Source organism: Danio rerio, chromosome 18 (assembly GCF_052040795.2).
Source record: "Danio rerio strain M-AB ecotype USA chromosome 18, GRCz13ab, whole genome shotgun sequence".
NCBI lineage: Eukaryota > Metazoa > Chordata > Actinopteri > Cypriniformes > Danionidae > Danio > Danio rerio.
The window spans coordinates 6,759,194-6,778,670 of NC_141038.1; the positions used below are offsets into that span (position 1 = coordinate 6,759,194).

General features: G+C 38.9%; 3 protein-coding genes across 10 annotated transcripts in view; 2 read left to right on the forward strand and 1 right to left on the reverse strand.

The window, feature by feature from the left end:
* Positions 1 to 4,265, forward strand: part of serpini1 (serpin peptidase inhibitor, clade I (neuroserpin), member 1) — a 42,532-nt gene extending 38,267 nt beyond the window's left edge. For 2 of the 3 annotated variants that reach the window (XM_087292087.1, XM_087292088.1), the window contains exons 8-9: positions 277 to 366; positions 2,740 to 4,265. In XM_087292087.1, coding sequence (XP_087148213.1) covers positions 277 to 366; positions 2,740 to 2,813 — 164 coding nt within the window. In that variant the 3' untranslated portion in view covers positions 2,814 to 4,265. 3 annotated transcript variants of the gene reach the window in all.
* golim4a (golgi integral membrane protein 4a) overlaps positions 1 to 19,477 on the reverse strand; it is an 836,478-nt gene that overhangs the window by 649,482 nt on the left and 167,519 nt on the right. The window lies entirely within an intron of this gene.
* On the forward strand, positions 6,720 to 19,349 carry LOC101885127 (acidic leucine-rich nuclear phosphoprotein 32 family member B). Of its 5 annotated transcripts, none has more exons than XR_015514606.1 (7): positions 6,720 to 6,759; positions 12,513 to 12,639; positions 12,722 to 12,815; positions 12,888 to 13,018; positions 15,356 to 15,736; positions 16,115 to 16,363; positions 16,427 to 17,203. XR_015514606.1 is itself a non-coding variant. In XM_087292950.1 (7 exons), exons 5-7 carry the CDS (start codon positions 15,338 to 15,340, stop codon positions 19,200 to 19,202), a joined length of 468 nt encoding a protein of 155 aa, XP_087149076.1. In that variant the 5' UTR covers positions 6,720 to 6,759; positions 12,513 to 12,639; positions 12,722 to 12,815; positions 12,888 to 13,720; positions 13,993 to 15,337; the 3' UTR covers positions 19,203 to 19,349. The 5 variants fall into 5 exon arrangements, 4 of the variants coding, with proteins under 4 accessions (XP_087149076.1, XP_087149073.1, XP_087149075.1 ...); XM_087292950.1 differs by lacking the exon at positions 16,115 to 16,363 and adding an exon at positions 19,094 to 19,349 and having other exon boundaries at positions 12,888 to 13,720; positions 13,993 to 15,498; positions 17,006 to 17,203; XM_087292947.1 differs by lacking the exon at positions 16,115 to 16,363 and adding an exon at positions 19,094 to 19,349 and having other exon boundaries at positions 15,356 to 15,498; positions 17,006 to 17,203.

A 19,477-nucleotide genomic window follows, 5' to 3' on the forward strand; every position in this document is an offset into this window, starting at 1 on the left:
GTCAGAGGAGTGAGGTTTACATGCACAGCACAAACTAGCTGGCCTCTGTTACACCTGAATACAGTATTTTATTCTAAAATACTTGAACATATGACTTTTAAGCCAATTAAGAGGAACTTTGGCCTGTAAATGATTTCAACATGACAATGTATTGTTATTAAGGTGAGTGTAAATTACATTATATAGCTAATTGACACCCATGTAGTCTGTTGTCAATAGGATATAATATACATAGATTAAATATCAATGTTTATTTCTGGCTTTGTCCTCCTGCAGGTATGATCGCATTGACCAGGACGCTGGTGTTGTACCCACAGGTCATGGCTGATCATCCCTTCTTCTTCATCATCAGAAACAGAAAAACAGGTACACTCACTGTTATTAATAATCATTTTGAAAACTTTTCTTCTCCAAAAAAAGCAAAGTACATTCTGTCAAAGCGGTTCCAGTGCTAACCACAAAATAACCGATCCATTGTTTGTTTAAAAAGCGTACCGAGACCACCTCTTTGAGCAGATCTCTGTACTCTTGTTTGGTTTGCTTTCGGTGTGCAGCAGAATACAATTGTTGCTTTCACACCTGCCCAAACGTAGGGTTGCACGATTAATTGGGAAAAATGTTGCGATCTCAATTCGACCCCCCACACGATCCTAATCCAGCATCTCTACAATTCAACCAATGATATTTTCAAGTTCAGGAGAGAAGCATAAAGGCGGTCGTACAAGTCTTCACATTGTTTTATATACGTTGCTCAGCAATGTGGACACCTCCAAATAGTGTTGAAAGAGTCACATACTGTATTTATAAAGGTATGATTCATGCAAAAAAAAAATTTCTGTCTTTAGGGCCCTATCATACACCCGGCGCAATGTGGCGCAAGGCGCGGCGCAATAGTCTTTTACTATTTTAAGCTTGGCGCAAGGGTCATTTTGAGGTGTTGCGCCACGCTGTTTAAATAGCAAATGCATTTGCGCTCAAATGTGCGCCCATAGGCGTTCTGGTCTAAAAAAGCAGGTGTGTTTTGGCGCATTGCTATTTTGAGAAACTGTAAATAGTCTGTTCATCAGACCAGAACAAAGTCGGTCTATTGTCTGGCGCAAAGTGCGCCTGGCTTACACACTACACACAAGATGCAATACGCAAATATCTTTACATATGAAAAAGATATAATATATTAAAGATATATATATAATAAGGATATATATGGGATATAAATATAAATGATTAAAATATTACAAAACATATTAATTTCTAGCCAACATGAATTTAAAAACCACCGCCTTCATACTTTCTTCATCTCGGGAGGCTTTTTCAGTTCATTCAATTTGCTTTTGTATAATGTTATTATTATTAGCAGTATTATTTTTTATATCCATATTTAAATTTTTTTTATTAAAAACAAGCTTAGATTTGTCCACCTGTCAGGTTTTAGACCATATGGGGGATAGCAGGTGTATTTGGAAATAACTTATTTTATTTATTTTGACCACACTTTATTATTATTGTTCATTTATTCGTTTGCTGGAAATTAGAATTGAATTTAGAAATAGTTTTGAAACAAATCTATGCGCTTAACAAACGAAATTGATTATTTATAGGCTAATTGATGTCTGTGCGGTAAGGTTTCCCTATCCATGAGAGCAAAAGCGAAAGTGAACTTACTTTACGTCATGTTAATAGCAATGCGCTTATGGCGCGACGCAGCTGACTCTTAACAGGTAATGGGAGATGAGACTCTAATTGGTTTATTCTCAAAACACACCTATAACTCATTAAGAAAATAAACTCAACCCTTTTAGACCATGCGCCACGGCGCAAAGCGGATTTTCCCGTCCTTAAGTTAGCAAAAATGTGTTCTAGTCAAGTTAAGTCAACTTTATTGTCAATCAAACCATGCAACGGTACATTACACAGCAGACTGAAATTGCGTTTCTCCCATACTCCAATGTGCAATTTAAAAACAAAAATATGACACACACTAGACATAAACTAAACATCTAAACATTTAACTAATATAGTACAAGATAAATTGAATTAATAGACAATAATAAACTGTAAACAATTACCATATATCCTATTGTTCCAGAATATGACCAAGTTGAGGTATTTATTGTAGTGCAATTAGGTGCAGTATGGCAAAAGTGCAAAGTAGCAGCTTAGAGGTATGTGAATTTTGTAAACATGTTACACGTGCAAGGAATATTAACATAAAAACATTGAGTTTGCCTTTCTCACAGTTCAACAGATTTTTGTGTGTGTGGGCTGTGGGGTGTGATTTTATAATCCAGTTTTCATGAGTGAGTTGAGCAGTCTGATAGCTTGAGGAAAAAAGCTATTAATAAGTCTGGTAGTCTTGCAAAGCATAATGCTGTATACTGCTGTATCTAGCACGCCCTGAAAGCGTTTGCGCCCCTCGTTTTGCGCTCTGCGCAAGAACCGTCAAAATAGAACCCTTAATGTAATGACGTATTTGTGGCCGCAAAAAATCACACGTGAGCTGATGCACTGTTTTGAATCACAGAATCGAGAAAAAAAATCATGCAAAAAAAATGTAGGCAAATATTGTTACTCATTTTAGTCCGAATCATGCAGCTCTAAATGAGGCAGGTGTGAAAGCACTCTAAAATGAATGAAACCCTTGTACTAAAATTACACTCTAATGCTCTCATTTTGGTCTTACTTCCTCTCTAAATGTATTAGTTGTGGCGTTTCTATATTCCTTTTTTTGTTTTCCCTCAGGATCCATCCTCTTCATGGGCAGAGTTATGAACCCTGAACTCATCGACCCCTTCGACAACAACTTTGACATGTAAAAACCAAGCGTACGCAACGTGACACTGAATTCATGCTTCTCATCCACGAGCCGCATCTTCACTGAAACAAGCTCATCACAGCGCCATGGTTTTATAAACGCACCAGAAAATATTATACGAACGGGATATTTATATTACGAAAAAGTGATTGTGTTTTGATACTTGTAAGCTTTAAGCGCAGCAGGAAACCCAGAGCTGTAAATATCTGAAGTCTCCATCACGTCTTACTCCACACCAGCGTCATTCAGTCCTGTAACTCCTCTAATGTATATTTGCTATTGTGTTCCGTAGAGAAACCTTGATATTTATTGCAAGAACGTGTGCACTTTTCTATATATAGACTCACTTAAAGGCAGAATTCATCCAAAAGATAAACCAATTTACTCATCCTCAACTCAAACTTGAGTTTCTCATCATGTTGAACACAAAAGAAGATATTTTGAAGAATGTTGGAAACCACTGGTAGTATTTGTTTCTTGTATGGATGTCAATGGATTTACACATTCTACAAGATAGTTTCCATTTGTGTTCAACAGAAGAAAGAAACTCTTGAGTTTGGAATAGGGGTGTAAAGATGAACCAAAGATCTGAATCACTTCAAATATGAAAAAATACTATATTGAATATGCTGTCAAACTGCACTTTTCACTACATTGATGTCCATTCAGATGCATCTGAATATGCCAGAGCGGAGAAGTTCGGCATTTATACTTACATTATACATTATAACATACATTATACTATGCGTTTATATAGTAAAACAATGTAAAAGTAGCATAACGGAAGGAATGACGTCTAAATGCATTCTGTCTAAAGGTCCCTATCGCTGCCGTTCACATGCGCCACCTGCTGGCAGAGAGTAAATCTACATCTCTTTCAGCTTGTCTGCCGTTTTGTTCCGTTTTATGGGTCACACTTTAACATAAGATTCCATTAGATAATGTTAAAATCAAAATCGTGGTTTGAATCATGAGTTGAGTCTTTAAATCCCCAGTTTGGAAGAACTTGAAGATGAGTAAATTGTCATTGCTTTCAGTGATCTCGAGCTCAATTTCTGGAGGCCCACAGTACTGCATAGTTTAGCTTCAACCACCTCCAACTCACACCAGCTTAACAGTCTTTAGTAGTGTTGAACACCTAGATTATTTGATTAGGGTTGGAGCAAAACTGTGCAGAGCTGCAGCCCTCCAGGAATTGAGTTTGAGACCTATGCTTTAAAGTCTTTTAATTCTTTCACCCTCCACCTTTGTTTGGTTTTGTACATGGCTGAAGTACTGCTGACATACTCATATGCCTTATTATATGACTATGGGTTTTTGATTTAATAAAGGTTGTGAATGTACAGGTAGTGGAGACTCAGGAGGACCGAGGGAAACTGCATTTGGTATAAAAGATGAAGTAAAAATACCAGCTGTATTCTCGGTTTCAGAAAATAAAGATGAATGTCTATGACTTGTCATTGTGTGTGTTTTTTCATAGCAGAGATGATGATTAGACGGAGATGTTGACACTTCAGAGCCAAGATGTTCTCTCAGCCACACTTTTGGTGTTCAAAAATAGACTCTGTTTTAAACTATACCAAGACAGAACAGTTTAAGCAACTGTTGTTATTGGAAGACTAATCGTGTTATTTCTATTATTTTAAATTAGTTTTTTATTATTAGAGTCAGTATTATTTTAATATTATGTTTTACAAATTGTAATGTTTAGTAATTTTTATTGTTTAGATAGATAGATAGATAGATAGATAGATAGATAGATAGATAGATAGATAGATAGATAGATAGATAGATAACATTATATACTAATATACACATACCGGCCACTTTATTAGGTACACCTGTCCAACGGCTCGTTAACGCAAATTTCTAATCAGCCAATCACATGACAGCAACTCAATGCATTTAGGCATACAGACATGGTCAAGACGATCTGCTGCAGTTCCAACCGAGCATCAGAATGGGGAAGAAAGGTGATTTAAGAGACTTTAAACGTGACATGATTGTTGGTGCCAAATGGGCTGATCTGAGTATTTCAGAAACTGCTGATCTACTAGGAATATCACACACAACCATCTGTAGGGTTTACAAAGAATGGTCTGAAAAAAAAGAAAAAATCCAGTGAGCGGCAGTTCTGTGGGTGCAAATGCATTGTTGATGTCAGAGGAGAATGGCTAGACTGGTACCAGCTGATAGAAAGGCAACAGTAACTCAACAGTAACTCGTCACAAGTGAGGTCTGCAGAAGAGCATCTCTGAACGCACAACTCGTCCAACCTTGAGGCAGATGGGCTACAGCAGGAGACCACTCGGGGTAAAATCAGAATTTGGTGTCAACAACATGAAAGAATGGATCCGTCCTGTCTTGTATCAACGGTTCAGGCTGGTGGTGGTGCTGCAATGGTGTGGGGGATATTTTCTTGTCAATGCCACAATGAGTTCACTGTACTTAAATGGCCTCCACAATGAATCACCAGATCTCAACCCAATAGAGCACCTGTGAATGTGGTGGAACGGGAGATTCGCATCATGGATGTGCAGCCGACAAATCTGCAGCAACTGTGTGATGTTATCATGTCAATATGGACCAAAATCTCTGAGGAACATTTCCAGTACCTTGTTGAATCGATGAAGGATTAAGGCAGTTCTGAAGGGCTCCAATCCGGTACTAGTAATGTGTACCTAATAATGTGGCCGGTGAGTGTATACTGTATTACTTATTTTCTTCAGTTAAAGCTTTTTAAGCGTGCTGTGTATAGTAATGGTACAACATATTTCAAGTAACAAATTATTTTTAATTTTATAATTTCATATTTAGCTTAATAACCCTGGTTTATGAAATGCAGACTTGAATCAGAATGGTTTAGCACACAAAACATGTCTGGAGAGCTAACTTTGCCATCAACTTCATTCATTCATTTATTTCTTTTTTTTGTCTTAAAGTCTCTTTATTAACCTGGGGTCGCCACAGCGGAATGAACCGCCAACTTATCCAGCATATGTTTTACACAGCGGATGCCCTTCCAGCTGCAACCTATCACTGGGAAACATCCATACACACTCATTCACACACATACACTTACCAAACTTTAGCAATAGTATCTGGATGCAGCCTTCACGATGCAAGCTGAGATTGCATCCCTCAGCGACGCAATCTCAGACCCAATGCACTCAATGGAGTGAGTGATGTCACTGTGACGAGTAGGGTAAGGGGTGGGGTTAGGTGAGCGCATTAAAAAGTATTGGATGCAACTCAGATTGCACTGCACCAGGTCTGCATCCAGACCCCTCTCAACTTTAACTTACCCAATTCACCTATACCGCATGTCTTTGAACCCGGAGGAAACCCATGTGAAGACGGGGAGAACATGCAAACTCCACACAGAAATGCCAACTGACCCAGCCGAGACTCAAACCAGCGACCTTCTTGCGGTGAGGCGATTGTGCTAACCACTGCACCACTGTGACGCCCAGCCATCAGTTTACACTGCAATAAAACAAGTATCAGCATCTTTGACATAAGCTCAATGACATTTATCATGCAGAGGAATTCTTACTGTATTTGTATGCACTTCAACCACACCACCCTGTGAGTGCCATTATGAACATTCAGAGTAAATTAGAGAGATGAATTTCAGCCTCATAAAGCTAAAACAAGTACATACAACAGAAACTACATGAAAAAGTACAGCTATAGCCTACTGCTTTTTCCAAAAGTCACAGAAGTGCAACCTTAGACACTCTGCTGCCCTGACTGACCCCGCTGCGCAGCTCACTGAAACTGACGCTCCTGTGCGCATGCGCGGAGCGAACGCTCACCTGTCGCACTTTAGCACACACTTCATCCATCATCAATGGGAAACCGCGCTATATTCCTTGTAAATAACCCTCTTTGCTGCATGTCAAATGCCATAGGGATCTGTCACAACCTACGGACATGTCCGAGAGGTAAGAAACCCTTTGAATAGCTAATGCATTTTAATAATATGAGTTTTATTTATGACGCTTTTGACCTGCCTGCTTTATTCGTGTTTTGAAGCTGTATTATTTTCTCCAGACTTTTGAGTCAATTTAGGGGAACTTTGGCCTGTAAATTATCGTATTACGGCGTATTATATTGTATTATTTAGGTGGGTGTAGGTTACATTATATAGTTAATTGACGCCCATGTAACTTGTCTATGCCTACAGGATATTTTAATTCATTATAAGCGAACATAATGTGTATTTACGGCCTAAGTAACAGCTTCACAAAATCAAGCACGTTCTCAGCAGCCATTATCAGTGGATTGTAAAGGCTTATAAAGTGCTCTGATATGATGTGCGGGTGTGCTCGGGTGTCGTGGCTGACTTTAATCCGGTTTAGGGTGCAGAGTTCACGGTAATCCACACCAGAACCTCAGCCCAGCGGATGTAAGGACGCGCGAGCTCCCGTTACACTCAGGCCGTGACTCAAAACATGCTAAGAGCCCTACATAGGTAGCACTTTTGGTCAGAGAAGGTGCTTTTATAGCGTTTGAGGGCATCATGCTACTTCAATGATATTAAGCCATTAGCTGACTTTACTTAAAAAAACAAAAGCAAGCCGTTGGTGTAAATCATTAAGTACATAAACTATGTGTGTACTTATAAATATTAAGTCAAGTCAACTTTAACAGTTGCAAGTTACAAAAATGTTTAACTTGTTGAAGTTTAGCTGTGGATACTCATTAATATAGCATCATTTTTGTGACTGTAGAACAGGGTCCTGGAGGGCTGGTGTCCAGAAGAGTTTAGCTCCAATCCTAATCAAACACACCTGAAGCAGCTAATCAAGCTCTTACTAGATACACTGGAAACTTCCAGGCAGGTGTGTTAAAGCAAGTTGGAGCTAAACTCAGCAGGACACCGGCCCTCCAGGACTGTGTTTGGGCACCCTTGCTGTAGTACAATAATAATTATTGTTACATTACCATGAGTGTTGGGGTAGACGATAATAAAATAATAGTATTCATTTTCTTTTTGGCTTAGTTCCTTTATTAATCTGGGGTCGCCACAGCAGAATGAACCGCCAACTTATCCAGCATATGTTTCATGCAGCAGATGCCCTTTCATCAACATCCATACACGCTCACACACACACATTTGTTTTTGTGAAAAGTGGGGACATTACATAGGTTTCTATTCATTTTATACTGTCTAAAGCGTATATTGTATTGCCCTCACCCCACCCCAACCCTAAACCCAACCATCACAGGAGACTTTGTGCAGCTTTACACTCTGATTAAACTCATTCTGTGAGATTTATAAGCATTTTGAGAAATGAGGACGTCACCAATGCCCTCATATTTCACCTCCTTTTTGTAATACCTGAGTCAAACCTATGTCATTATACAGATTTGTGCCCTGATATGTCACAAAAACACATACACACACACACACACACACACACACACACACACACACACACACACACACACACACACACACACACACACACACTACGGTCAACTTTAGCCTACCCAATTCACCTGTACCACATGTCTTTCGAACTTGTGGGGGAAAACGGAGCACCTGGAGGAAACCCACACGAACATGCAAACTCCACACAGAAATGCCAACTGACCCAGCCGAGGCTCGAACCAGCGACCTTCTTGCAGTGAGGTGAACATGCTACCCACTGCTTCGCCCTAAAATAAAAATAATTAATGGTAATTTAATAAATAATTTAGCTGTGGCTGTATCTTTTTATAGCGACAACCAGTTTACTAAAAAAAACAACTTGTTGCATTTAGGGCAATGAGTTTACTTGTTTTTGTTAACGTAACTAATCATTTGTTACAGTGTATCCACAGTAAAAATGCTTAGACATAAGGTAACATCAGTATTAAAGGGACATTTCAACAAAACCGAAATTTCTATACAAAAGAAGTATCTTTAAAAATGTTGGAAACCGGTAACCATTGACTTCCATGGTGTACATTTTCAGACTATGGAAGTCTGTTTTCTTTCATTCTTCAAAATATATTCTTTTGTGTTCAACAGAATAAAAAACGTACACCTCTTGAGTGCATTTTAATCTTTGGGTGAACTAGCCTTATGAGTGGTGTGTTATTAAGTATGAAATAATTTGTAAGTTGTTTAGTGAGTCTGAATGAGGTAATGATACTCGCATCTACAAAAATCAGATGCAAATAAATAAATGTAAGGTCTGATTTCTGAACAGATGGTAAGGTTTCACAGTTTAGTGGTTAAATTAGCATTAAAATGTTACTTTTTATTTCCAGTGAAAATGATAATACATCCTCGTATGTTTTGCAATTGTTGTAGATTTAACAAAAGTTAAGGTCACCCAAAAATAAATTAATCATACTATAAAATTTGCAGATACAAATAATGCATACAATATTATATTGTTAGTATACAAATACGGTATTTTATGGTTATTAATTTTTCAAAGTAAATCATGTGAGCCAATCTAACCATTGACTGAATGAGTCGGTGGATTGGATTTGTGAATGAATTGAAACTATTACATTTTTCAAATAAATAATTTACTTGGGCAGTCACTAAAACTATCTTCTTCACTACTATTGCAAATTCCAACAGTGGATGTAGAGTAAATACATATTTTTTAGGTTTAAAGGGAAACTATTCTGAAAAAACTAATTTGATGAGGGGTTTAAATGCAGTTGTGTGACAACAGCTATGTCCAGCTTCTAATGGTAAAATGTATTTATTTTATTTTATATAACCACACTTTATAAAAGGCAGTCTGCATAAACACTTTGATTGACATTCTCCCTTTGTATTGCCATTAGACATTTAAATAAGGCCTAGACTAAAGCAGAGATGTTTCGGTGACTTGTATATTTTAGATCATTTTAAACATTTACTTGGGGGAGGGGGGTGGACACTTAAAATGATTATTTATTCTTTATTTTTACGTTTTTATGTCTTAATGTGCATTTGTTGCTGTTACTTTGTGAGTTCCTTTGTGTGGCACTGTTGTGAGATGAGGACTCTTGACTGCAAACCAAATCTACCTTCGGGTATAAATAAAGTAACCTACCTACCTACATGTCATCAGAGGGGGAAAGCCCCGCCCACTAGTGACAATCTCTCCCTCATTAGCATAGGACGATAGTCTTGTTTTTAAATCAGCCACTATGCTTACACATAGGCATGTGTAGCTTCGCCCTCTTTTGAAAAGAGCACAATCTCATTTGAATTTAAAGCGACAGTCACTAAAATGTCACACTTAGGATTAAAGCCTAAAAGGGGCCGATTCAAAGAGTTACAAAATATTATTTGTGGGGTATTTTGAGCTGTAACTTCACATACTTACTCTAGGGATATCAGAGACTTACATTATACATTGTAAAAAGGGGCATAATAGGTTCCCTTTAAAGGGCACATAGTTTACCCCTTTTTTATGATTTAATGTTAATATTATGGTTCTTCTGAGTGTGCCAGTTTAGGTTCAGTTCAAAACACTGTTCAGATGTTTTTATTATAATGTGTTCAAAAGTGTCATGTTGGGGCGTGTACACAGCTCGCTGTTTTAGGGGCGTGTTGCTTCACATGAAAATTAATTTCGGCTTCCCGCCCAATGTAATAAGGGGGGCTGAGCCAAGAGCTCCCACGCTCTGTGTTTGCAACAGACAGGCAGACAGAGAGAAGTTAAGCTACATGAGAGGATCAGCATTCAGCCGTACATGTACGACTCGGACACAGACCAAGCAGAGGGTACACAATCATTTGTGTCTTTGTATAGTTTTACAGCTAACTGTGTGCTAGTTTTACGTGTCGAGACACCGAGACTAATAACCACACACACTTGATTAACTTTGACTGAGGCACCGGATGCGCCGCTCGAAGCCGCAACACGGCACACCAGACACTCTCAGTGGCGCGGCAGAAACATGAAGTGTCACGAATTGTCGCGCCACACAGCACCATGCATTCCAGAACTCCAAACACAGGCCTCCACCAGGGCAAACACAACGGGGGCCCAAGACGGCGGCCACCGCGTGCACCCCGACAGAAACGCACGCCCAGAACTCCAAAATGCACGGCGCTGCGCCTCGCAAAGAGACACTTCTGGTGTGCGACCTGCAGGCAAGTTTGTTATTTTATTTCCAATGTAGAGACGCGCACATGAGGCAACGCGCTTGCACTTTTCCAGCTGCACCTAGTTAAGATCACAGGGAGCTTCTGTGATGCAACCGGCTGAAGTTTAAGCTAGACGCAATGAAAAGTACACATGTTTGCAAACCTACTAAAAGGTACAAACAATAATTGTGTATTAAAGCGATAATGTGGAGAAAATTGATCTTGTGTTGAGCCCAATGAGCCTTACATCTAAAAATAGAGCAAGGGTGTTCCTTTAGTGACATTGCTTTGACTCACGCTGAAAATGGCAGACGTGAATCAACAAACAAAGGATATGTGAGGACGCGCTTGTCAATCAATATTGGTGGGCGGGGGGAATCGCACTCCTACGTCAAGTTGCGGTCGGTATGAAAACCGGTCCAATTGGTCCACCGTTTTTATGTTGTTAAATTGAAAAAAGGACTGTGTGTGTGTGTATGTCACCCCAATATGACAGTCAATCCGCTTGTTAAGTGGTGACGTGTTTGTGACGTATGTAATACTGTTTCCGGGTCCAAGCTGGCTTTCATTTGAGTTGAGAAATCATTCGTTTATGATCACTTTTTATTCCTATCACACATTAAAGTTAATTTCATATAAAATCTTAGTGTACAGAACAATCTCTGGGCTTGCTGCATAACAAATACCAAAAATTTAACAATTTATTCAAAAAATTAATCACTTTCTGGCCATTGCATATTAGGCATGGACATATATACTGCGATCGTGACTTTCGAAAGTATTAAATCGCTTTGTAAACGTTTATTATTACCATTTCATGAGTCTCCCCATTCAGTTGAATAGAGCGCTTGGACCCGGAAGACGCTTCACGTGACGTCACATTTAACAAGCGGATACACTATACCTACACACATCTGTCCAAACAGCTTGAAAAGTAGATTTTTCACCACAGGTGACCTTTAAAGTAAAAATTGTAAGGGATGCATTGTTATTTATTTGTGAATATATTGTAATAATTTACAAAAGCAGACATTATAACAATAAAATACACATTTTTGTATAATGCAGTTTCTTTTTTCTGTTTTTAAGTGTAACCAATTATTTAAAAACATTATAATGTTTTTCAAAACGGTTATGAGTAGACATTTTAATTGCATTCATTAATTTTCCTTCGGCTTAGTCCTTTATATGTCAGGGTTCGCCACAGCGAACGGAACCGCCAATTATTCCAGCATATGTTTTATGCAGCAGTTGCCCTTCCAGCCGCAACCCATTACTGCGAAACACCCATACACTCTGGAATTCACACACACTCAGTACACTACGGCCAATTTAGATAATCCAGTTCACCTACAGTATAGCGCATGTGTTTAGACTGTGGGGGAAATCGGAACACCCAAAGGAAACCCACACCAACACGGGGAGAACATGCAAACTCCACACAGAATTGCCAACTGGCCCAGCCGGGACTCAAACCAGTGACCTTCTTGCTGTGAGGTGACAGAGCTAACCACTGAGCCACCATGCTGCCTATATTAATTACATATGCACCAGAATTGTGATCTGATATGTAATGTTTGTGACTGACTTGAATCTGTTTGTCTGCAGTTCCTCTGGAGTGAACACCAGCAGTGAAAGTTTCCCCAAGTCTCACTCGCACTACTCGGAGTTAAGCGACACACACTCTCCGTTCTCTGTGGAACTGACTCCAGACTCTGGCATCGTTGCCACACCAGTACGTCAAAGTCAATATGGCTGCGATTGTGTGTTTTGTCTGCATGGACTGTGAATGTTGTCTCCGTGTTTGTTTTGTGCAGTTGCCGTCCAGCCGGTTCAGGTTTGCCTCGTGGCACTGGTTAGAGGAGCATGATGTCCGTGGAGACCAGCTGGCCTGTCCCAGAGTCAGAGAGGGTAAGAGCGCATCTTTACAGTGTTGCAGTAATACAGTCTGATGACAGGACAGACATCAGTGAATTCCTCCAGCAGGGCCTGCAGAAGACGAGCTGTCGGCTCACAGTGGAGATTTCCTGCTCAGAGGAGGCCGGAGGAAGAGGAGAAAAGATGAAGGACAGAAGTGGGAGGAGAGACTGCAGGAAAACTGGGAGAACTGTGTGGTTAGACAACTGTCTATCTATCAGTCCCTATTGTCTATCCCTCATTTTATCTGTCTAGCCGTCTGTTTGTCTGTCCATCTGCCAGTCTACCTATCCATCCATCTATTCGTCTCTCTGTTCGTCTGTCTTTCTATTAATCTACTCAGCCATCCCTTCCATCTGTTTAATTTATCTGTCAATCCATCTGTCTTTTGATCTGTCTTTCGGTCTATCATTGACCATCCATCCTATCTGTCTGGCCGTTTGTCCATCTGTCCGTCCATCCATCCCTCTACCTGTCTGTCCATCTTTCCGTTTTTCTGTCTATCTTTTGATCTGTCTGTCATTGTCTTTCCATCCCTCCATCTTTCTAGCCATCTGTCTGTCCACCTGTTAGACTATCTATCCATCCATTCATCCATCCATCCATCCATCCTTCTGTCTGTCTATTCATGTATCTATATCCGTCTGTCTTTTGATCTGTCTGTCTGTTTATTATAGTCTTTCTAGCTATCTAGCTTTATCCATCCCTGTCTGCCCATCCTTCTATCTATCCTTCTGTCTATCCATCTGCATCTCTATCCATCATTCTGTCCATCCATCTTCATATCAGTCTATCTATCCATCCCTCCGTCTGTCTCATTCATTCATTTTCTTGTTGGCTTAGTCCCTTTATTAATCTGGGGTCGCCACAGCGGAATGAACCATCAACTTATCCAGCAAGTTTTTACGCAGCGGATGCCCTTTCAGCCGCAACCCATCTCCGGGAAACATCCACACCCACATTCACACACACACTCATACACTCATACACTACGGGCAATTTAGCCTATCCAATTCACCTGTACCGCATGTCTTTGGACTGTGGGGGAAACCGGAGCACCCTGAGGAAAACCATGCGAAGGCAGGGAGAACATGCAAACTCCACACAGAAACGCCAACTGAGCCAAGGTTCGAACCAGCAACCCAGCAACCTTCTTGCTGTGAGGCGACAGCACTACCTACTGCGCCACTGCCTCGCCCCCTCCGTCTATCTTTGTCTATTTACCATCTATTATTTGTTTTTCTATTTGTCCAACCATCATTCTTTCTGTCTGTCTGTTTGTCGGTCTATCAGTCCATCATTCTTGTTCATCCATCCATCATTCTTTCTATCTGTCCAGTTGTCTTTCTATTTCTCCATCATTCTTATTTATCCATCCATCAGTCTTTTTATCTGTCCAGTTGTCTGTCCATCCTTCCATCTTTATTTCTGTCTCTCCATCCATCATTGGTTCTGTCCAGTCGTCCATCTTTCTGTATGTCCATTCATCTATTAGGCATGGGTCGGTGTAAGTTTCTGACGGTATGATAACTTTGGATTAAAGTATCAGGGTATTGTGATTACTGCTCTAAAATAAGTTCTTTTTAAATGTTTGGGGGGAAAAACAACCCCCCCCCCCCTGAACACAATATATATTATTTTAGGAAACATTTAAAATATTTTTGAACAGTAAACATGTCATGCTAAAGAATTCAAATAAATCATTGACTTCTGTTGTCTTACATATACCTTAGGAGCGGTGTATCTTAAAATTTTTGCGGTTTTAAAACCTTGACTTTTCCAAACCATGGTATACCTTGAAACCGGTTATCATCCCATGCCTGTCATCTATTTATTGTTTTATCTATCCATCCATCTATCCAATCTATATATCCATTCATCTTTAATAGCTATCTCTCAGCCAGTAACCACAGCAGCTGGTTAACCTTGTATTGTATTGATGGATCTGTCTCTGCAGGTGTCTTTATATTTATCCATCCATCCATTCATCTGTTTTTCTGTCTATCATCTGTCTATCTGTCCATCCATCCATTCATCCATCGTTCTTTCTATCTGTCTATCCGTCCATTTGTTTTTGTGCATCAGTCCATCTTTCTTTCTTTGCCCATCTCTCTATTCATCCATTGTTCCATCTATCTTTCTATCCGTCCATCAATCTATTTATTGTTCTATCTATTTATCTCTAATAGCTATCTATCAGCTAGTAACCACAGCAGCTGGTTGTCCTTGTATTGCATTCATGGATCTGTCTCTGTCTTTATATTTATCCATCCATCCATCCATCCATCGTTGACGATCTGTCTATCATCTGTCTTTGTTCATCCATCCTTTGTTCTTTCTATCTGTCCATCCATCCATCCATCCATCCATCTATATGTTTTTGTCCATCAGTCCATCTTTCTTTCTTTGTCCATCTCTCCATCCATTTTTCTGTCCATCCGTTTATTTATTGTTCTGTCTATTCATCCCCAATAGCTATCTATCAGCCAGTAACCACAGCAGCTGGATCTAGATTCATGGATCTGTCTCTGCAGGTGCTGAACTTGTCTTATCAGGACCTGGGAGATCCGTATCAGCTGGAGAACTTCATCCGCATCCTGAGGAGACTGATCCGGGTGGAGTGTCTACAGCTGGTGGAGAACGCACTGAGAGATCTCAGCTCCGTCAGACTGCCAAGGTTGGAAAAACATCCTCCGCACTATAACACACAAACTCCTTTCGTACTTGAGTGTGTATACTGCTGAAGATTTGTGCAAACTCCCACGTGATCTTTCCATTGAGCCTGTGCTATTGTATTGTATTGCATTGGTTGTTTTGTAACACTATGTGTACGGTTGTGTAAAAATACATGTAGTGCAACTGTAGCTGCGTACTGTAATCTCATATGAGCCGTTTATTTTACAGTAAGAAGGAAAGTGGGTCCCACTTTATATTAAGTGTCCTTAACTAATATGTACTTACACAGGAGCTAATAGTTTGTTACAATGTACTTATTGTGTAAATACATGCATTTACTGTGTACTTATGCTTGATTAAATACTTGTATGTAATTACATCTGTAAATAACTTTTGTAATTACTTTTGTAAATACACTGTTGACCATCCCTTACACTTTAACCCACCCTTAAACCTTCCCACGCCACCAAACCTGTCCATAACCCAACCTCTATCCCAACTCAAAAGCACCACAAGTGTTCTCAAATACATTATAAACACAGTAAGTACATTGTATTTATTTTTTGATGTAAGTACATAGTAGTTAAGGACACTTAATATAAAGTGGGACCGGAAAGTGTTAATTATGTATCGACATCTAACTCAGCCTTAAAAACAGCCTTAATCACGTTTTTTATATGCGTCCTACTGATTAAATGTTACATTTGTATTGCACATATTCTTCTTGCTTAATATATATTTCTTTTACAATTTTAACTTAATGGCAGGTTTTCCTAAACAAATTTGTGACCCTGGATGACAAAACCTATGTAGCCAGAAATACACTGCATAGGTCAAAATTATGTTTAAAATCATTGGAAGATCATGTTGCATTAAGATTTCTTGTAAAGTTCCTACTGTAAATATATCAAAATTCAAATTCTGATTAGTAATTTGCATTTCTAGCACCTCATTTAGAAAACCTAACTAAGTATTTATTTTTTTTTTAACCTTTAGATTGCAGAAATTCTAATAGTTATTCACAGTTGTGGATTTAAAAATGGTGGTTTCTTTGTTTTCACTCTCCTGCTTGTGTACATGCTGGTGATGTTTCTCTATAAACCAATAGCATTCAGCTGCACAGTTAGCTCCGCCTTTTGGTAGCCTTTTGTCTTGCTAGGTATACTTTCAAAAGGGTACCCAAAAAAATGGTACAGTATGGCTCACCATCTATCTGCCAAATACTATCCTATGTTAACATTATTTTAGGATAGGACATACATTATTTTAACATACATTAATGGAAAGCTTATTAATTCAGATTTCAGATCATGTATGAGTTACAAATTTAAAAATGGACACCTATGACTGGTTTTGTGGTCTACGGTCACATATTAGGAGTTGCTATGTTGAATAATAATAAATAAAGTATTTAAACGCTGGTCCAAATAAAGTCAGTGTATATGACAACCCTGTAGAACACTGACACATTACAATGACTCAAACCCGAGCATGTTCATTTCTCACAGATGTAAAATCCTGAATCTTCACCGGAACAATTTGACGTCCTTTCGTCAGCTGCCAAAGGTTCCTGAGATCCAGCACTTGTGCCTGTCTGAAAACAGTATTTCCTCTCTGGGCGAGCTGACCCTGCTGAGGAGCTCGCCGCTACAATCTCTGAGCCTCAAACGAAACCCCTGCCAGTTCCTGGAGGACTACCGCTCACGGTGAGAGAAACAGAGGGAATAATGAGGAATCAAGTTGTGAAAAATAGGGTACTTCAAAATACCTTTATGTTGTGGTCACAGTCGATTGATTTAACAATAAGCTTCATCAGGTTCAGCTGAATGAGTGTGAAGTGCTCTTTTATTTTCATCTTATTTAAAATATATTTTAACTTGGTAATTAAATCCCATTTTGCTTTGTAACCTATTTTTTATGCAACAGTCAGTTGCATGTTAATTTGCTATGAAGAAAAGGAAATTATTTTTTTTTTGGATGCTGATTTATATGAAATCATGAATATAGGTCTATATATACACCTTGCGATTTTTATATGATAGCTTTTTTTGCTTTGAGTATAGACATTTCAGTTCATAAGAGCAGTTCAATCTTTTAAGTTTGCTGTATAAAAATACAACATTTTGAAATATTTATAATTATCGGCCTATATAAATATATATCAGCTATCGGCATCCAAGTCTCAAGGGTTATCGGTTATGGATATCAGACAAAAAATCCATATCGGTGCATCCCTACCACATATTGTCAAACTAATTTCTCAATTATTAAGAAATTAATAGATAAATGTGCTATTCTTCAGCTGAAATATAGAATTATGCGGCGTATAACAAAACAAAGTATGTTTGCTAGTGATGGGAAGTTCGGATCATTTTACTGACTCGGATCTTTGAGTCTCGTTCATCGAGATGAATGAATCTTTTTTCGATTCATTTGGTTCAATTTGCCAAAATATTATTAAAATGTTATGAATTGCTTCCAAACACATTTACAACTAGCCCAAAAAGTTGATCACACGAAAAATAAGTCATAAATAGAACACTATAAGAAGGAGAAAATAATAATTCAATGTTTACCTGCTATTTTGTCTATGAATGTATTGTTTTGTCTTTGCTCAGCTCACCTCTTCATGTCTTCAAATGTCAGTGGTTCGTTCACGTTACACTGACAGTCACATATAATCTTAACCAATGTACACAATCTGAGTCGATAGAAGCCATGATAATTAGTTCACCTTTCGAGTCTTCTAATTCTCGAGTCGTTCGTTCGTTCATCATGTGACAAAATGACTCAAACCCGATGACTCAAGAGTTGAACAGATCAATTATATGTGATCCGTTACATATAATTATATTATATGTGACTGGCTCTAAACGCATATGATTGGACTGTGATGAACAAATGACTCAGACCCGATAGAGGACTCGAGAGGTGAACGAATCAATTCTTTTTCTGGCTCTAAACGCATATGATTGGCCCGTGATGAACAAATGACTCAGACCGATAGAGGACTCGAGAGGTGAACGGATCAATTCTTTTTCCGGCTCTAAACGCATATGATTGGCTTCTGCCTTTCCGTGATGAATGACTCAAAAGACACTTCCTGTGTCGAACCACTTCCTAAGAGGACTCGTAGTTCCCGAGTCATATTGAAGATTCGTTCAAAATAAACGAATCGTTCATGAACAACCCATCACTAATGATTGCTAAAATGTACTGTTTATTCAAGTATATTATCTGCCAGTTCAGTTCTTAAATAAAAGAACTTCTATGATCTTAAGTGCACATTCAGCACAATAAAGTGCACTTGTTTCTCACAAGGGTATATATGGGACATTGCTGAGCTTTTAATAACTCGCTGTCAAAAAAGTGGATTGATTAAAACTAATCAGCTAATTACAGCTTTAATTAATATTAAAAGCCACAGAGCATAATCTGTCTCCGAAATCACATTAAGCCCAGAGTTAATAGCTATTCCAGAAGAAATCATAATTTACTAGAGCTGACCAAAGATGTGACGGATCATTGCAAGCGTTCAAAGCCAAGAGAATCATTTAAAGCCTAACCTTGAGATGTGTGTGTGGTTTCTTCTGCAGTGTGTTCTCCTGTTTGCCAAATCTCCAAGTTCTGGATGGCATCCCAAAGCTACCGGAAGATTCTGTGCCTCCATCACCTGCGGCGTCCAGATTTTGTACAATTCTCTGACAGCGAAACAGCAAAGCCTGAAGCCAAGATCTGACAGACGGAACTGAAAACGCTTCAATAGTGCACTTGTATATAGTAGAAAACTCGTAACACATGCATTCAGAGCTGTACATTTTTATGATTTATTAAAGATATTTTTGTACCCGGCTATCGCATTTCGTCTGCTAAAAATAAATGACTTCAAAAAAGTAATTCATTACTAACAACTGTACTTTTCTAATGACTTTATCTGAAAAGTAGCTTGTTTACTACTTGTCAAAAGTAATCTAATTACA